The 3,739-nt window shown below is 34.7% G+C and overlaps 1 protein-coding gene across 1 annotated transcript; it reads right to left on the reverse strand.

Annotated features, from left to right (window-relative positions):
- Window positions 1-2,467: 2,467 nt before the first annotated feature.
- On the reverse strand, window positions 2,468-3,187 carry LOC106299809. Its single transcript, XM_013735820.1, has 3 exons — window positions 3,058-3,187; window positions 2,869-2,989; window positions 2,468-2,805 (listed from the first exon to the last, which is right to left on the reverse strand). The coding sequence occupies exons 1-3, from the start codon at window positions 3,099-3,101 to the stop codon at window positions 2,494-2,496; spliced, it is 477 nt and encodes a 158-aa protein (XP_013591274.1). The 5' UTR covers window positions 3,102-3,187; the 3' UTR covers window positions 2,468-2,493.
- Between the last annotated feature and the right edge of the window lie 552 nt (window positions 3,188-3,739).

Here is a 3,739-nt window from a genome sequence, read left to right on the forward strand (position 1 = left end):
GCTGATGCAAGTAAACCTCTCATCAATCATGCTTAAAATCAATCTACGGTTTTCAATCTCACAAACTGAAAAACAATTTTACCTACATGAATCGGAAAATTAGTGCCCACATTTCGGACATAGAGAAAAAAAAGGAGTTGAAGTCCTAACAGTTTTTTCAGTATTAGACTAAACCACTGATTCAAGGCCCAGTTATTTTGAAACCCTAACATTTTAAATCCAAATTTATTATCTTTTTCCATGCACTATTTGATTTATATGCAAACAACTACCTAAGTAAACACTAACAAGTTCCATCACCCTCAACTTTGAACATATAAGATATAAAAATATCAACATATGACTTCGTCGTTCATTCTTATATCAAACTCATCAACCTATGTAATATCCAAAGTCTCATCAATCACATTATAGACAAAAAACAATAAAATTCCGTAAACAAAACTATACAATACACCTATAATGTAGCCGACCCCGCGCTTGCGCGGGGACTATGCACCTAGTGATTATAATAAAGCGAAGGTTCTTTTCCTGCAAAACCAACACGTATCTAAAATATTTCCACAAATTTTTTTTTGTGTGTTTCTATAAATCTTATAATTAGATAATAATTAAGGTCATTGATTTTTTATAATTAAATAAATATTGATAATAACATAAAAATGTTGAATACATGATATTAGATTAATGTTTAGTTTTGAAAGTATATGTTAACAATAGGAAAAAGTAAAAAAGCATCATCTTTATTAAAAATGGTATTTTAGTTTAAATAGATAAACGCCACCAAGTTTGACATCAATAAACTTTTTTTATTATTCAGAGAAGTTTGGCATCATAGATTACTTTCTCTACATATTGGACAACTTATGTTTCTGCGAAGCCACTGGTCAATGCATGCGAAATGGAAACTATAGGCACAAGTAAGGGTGTAAAGATTGTTGTGTTAGTTGTAATTTCCGAAGCATACAATACATATGTCGTTTTCCTCTTCTGTAGTTGGAGGCCTATTAGTATCCTCTAAATCAGTAATGATCAGATCAACGTCTAGTCTTGATGTTGCATTTGGGTTTAATAGTATGACAATTAGATTTTGTTTAGTTTAGTTCTTCTATTATCAAAACCTACATTTTAAAGCTTTAAAAATCTTAGGACCTTATGAACCAGCGACAAACGAATATTGGAAAAATGTGTGAAAATAAGATGTCGTCATGTAATTAACTGCTAAATTCAAGATATTAATATCTTTTATGAATTCTCTTATTGATGTTATATAGATTTTCTCACAGATCAATGGAGCGGACACAATATATTTTACTATCACTTAAGAGGTGACTATATTGTCTGCCAAGTTATTCTAATAGTGTAAATAAACCCGAGTAATTCAAAAATGATATATATAAATTATTGAATCAAATGAGATAACAATATTCAAAGAAATCTTAGGTGAATAAATAAGCAAATTCCATATATAAATATTATTTTCTGATGAGAGTAAAAGTTTGAGATTGCTTTTCTTAGGTGGATAACCAACTATAAAACAAAAAATATGGTGTCAACTACCAAAGCATAAAACATTGTTGGTGTTAAATTAATGTTTGAATTATCAAATTTCTAAAGAATCACTCAAAACAATGACATATTAAATATTTCTATAAGATAATACGTAAGTAGGGATTTGCTTTACCTGCAGTTTGCGAAAGGGGTGGAGGAGGTGGGTTCTCCATTCCTTTTGTAGTTTAGCGTTAAAGTTTGGTAGACACTTTCGATGGAGATTTCAGTATCGGTTCTGAAATTGTGAAATAGAAACGTTTTAGAAATTTGACGGAATAATGAAGCACACAAACAACAGAGAAGACGAACCTGAGAGGTGAAGCACACAAACAACGGAGAAGGCGAACCTGAGACGTGAAGCAGAGGAAACCTTTACTCTGCGTTTGAGGCGGCTAGGAAGAATGTATAGGTTTACGGAATGACAGTGTAAATTTTCTAAGAATGATTTAAATGTGTAAGAGTGTATGTGGAAGGAAATCAGGGTTTAAGATATGCGATTATTTTCTTACGTTATTGGAAGGAAATATCATTTACTTGATTGATTTTCAATTGATATATTGGTCCTAAATTTTGGCGTTGAACATGTTCATGAAAGCTGGAGTAATTATATTGCTTAATGAAAGTTGGTTGCTGAAATATTCTATCATCAATTTTTTTTTTGTGTTTTTGGAAGTGGTGGTGACTAACTTCCCTCCCACTCATGCATTAAGGATCACGTCCACATATGAAAATGATAACATGTTGACACACAGAAATGATTGACCTGTTTCTTATAAGTGTAGATTTCAAAACAATTAAAGAAACAGTGTAATCCTTAAGAAGCAGAATAAGCGTTTAGAGTAATTAAAAACTTTTAAAAAAGAAATTATGAGTCAATAATAAACTGGAAAGAAACACTTCAAAATCAATCCCTTGCAAGCTATGTGACGCCACACGGAATCTCTAATTCCCACCCTTAAGGCGTTTAGCGTTCCCCATCTCATCAATGCCACAAGTTCTCTTCATCTCCTCTGCTGAATCCACATTGACTTTGGAAGCTTCACACACGTTGCCTCCAGTCTCAAATGTTTCCTCCGAAGATTCTGTTGCTGCTGGAGTCTCCATAGGGAGAATCTTGGTCACAGTTAAAGATTGAGACTTCTCTTCTAAGTTGTGCTTTGTAACTTTCACACAAAAGTTATGTTTTTGACCGATGGTGCTGATTAAAGCTTCCGGCACAGGCACCTCTTGGGTAACTCCTTGGTTTCCATTAGTCTGACAGTCAATTTCAACAACGTCAGTTCGCGACATTTGATGGTACCGAATGATGAAAGTTACCTCAAAATAGCTGCTGACCAATTCTGATGCATGCTTCTCAGTCAACTCATAACCAGCATCACCAAGCAGTACAAAAACAGCTTGCTCACTGTTGTCATAGACAGATATCTGTGCACGGTACCTGTAATGAAAAAATCAGAAGCTAATAGCATTCAAAGTGTTACTGAGTACAGAGTGTAGAGTAAATACTGTGCTACTCCATCTATGTTGACTTTCCCACATTTCGAACACATCAACGAAGTTGGGCCTTTCGTAGCCTTAGTATGACAGCCACTGCATGAAATGTAATACCAGGTTGAGTCATGGACTACATCATCAATCGTAGCCGTGCACTCAAAAAAAGCCTCCTGTACCGCAAAGCTACATGAGCCTCAAATCTTTGGATCAATGACTAAGAATTATTTAGACCAAGTTGTACCTTAGAAGCCCCCTGCTTGATGTAGGAGAATATTTCTCCTATGGTCAGTGTCTCACGTTTAGTAACCACTTCTGCATCAACCCGCTCAGCACACTGTGGATTAGAGCTCAACCTGAGACAGAGCAGTAAGCATTGATCAAGTCAGTCATTGATATTGCGTTATGCAGCGGAAGAGTATATGTAAAATCATTAAATATTTACCAGTCAAAGTAGTTGATCGTAGGTTGGACGTCGTAGTCCATAAAAACATGTGAGGAGGACACTGAAGTCAGTGCAAGAGTACCTGTTGTATTTAGAAAACCCATTTAAACAACGCAAAGAGTAGATATGTAACTGTTAGAAAGCTTTACTAAATATAGAAAGTGCACCTCCGAGACTCTTAGTGTTAACGGTCGTGACCAATAAAACGGTGGGGGTGTTCTCGTATGATTTGAATTTTTTGCAGAAGTCTCT

This window comes from Brassica oleracea, chromosome C6, assembly GCF_000695525.1.
Source record: "Brassica oleracea var. oleracea cultivar TO1000 chromosome C6, BOL, whole genome shotgun sequence".
NCBI classification, from domain to species: domain Eukaryota; kingdom Viridiplantae; phylum Streptophyta; class Magnoliopsida; order Brassicales; family Brassicaceae; genus Brassica; species Brassica oleracea.

Bases quoted from the DNA above. Each gene is read 5' to 3' on its own strand.
- LOC106299809 (XM_013735820.1), bottom strand. From the start codon at position 3,101: ATGTGTTCGAAATGTGGGAAAGTCAACATAGATGGAGTAGCACA. The intron at 2,990-3,057 runs GTATTTACTCTA...TTTTCATTACAG, and splicing joins AACATAGATGGAGTAGCACA to GTACCGTGCACAGATATCTG. The intron at 2,806-2,868 runs GTAACTTTCATC...ATTGACTGTCAG, and splicing joins TGGTCAGCAGCTATTTTGAG to ACTAATGGAAACCAAGGAGT.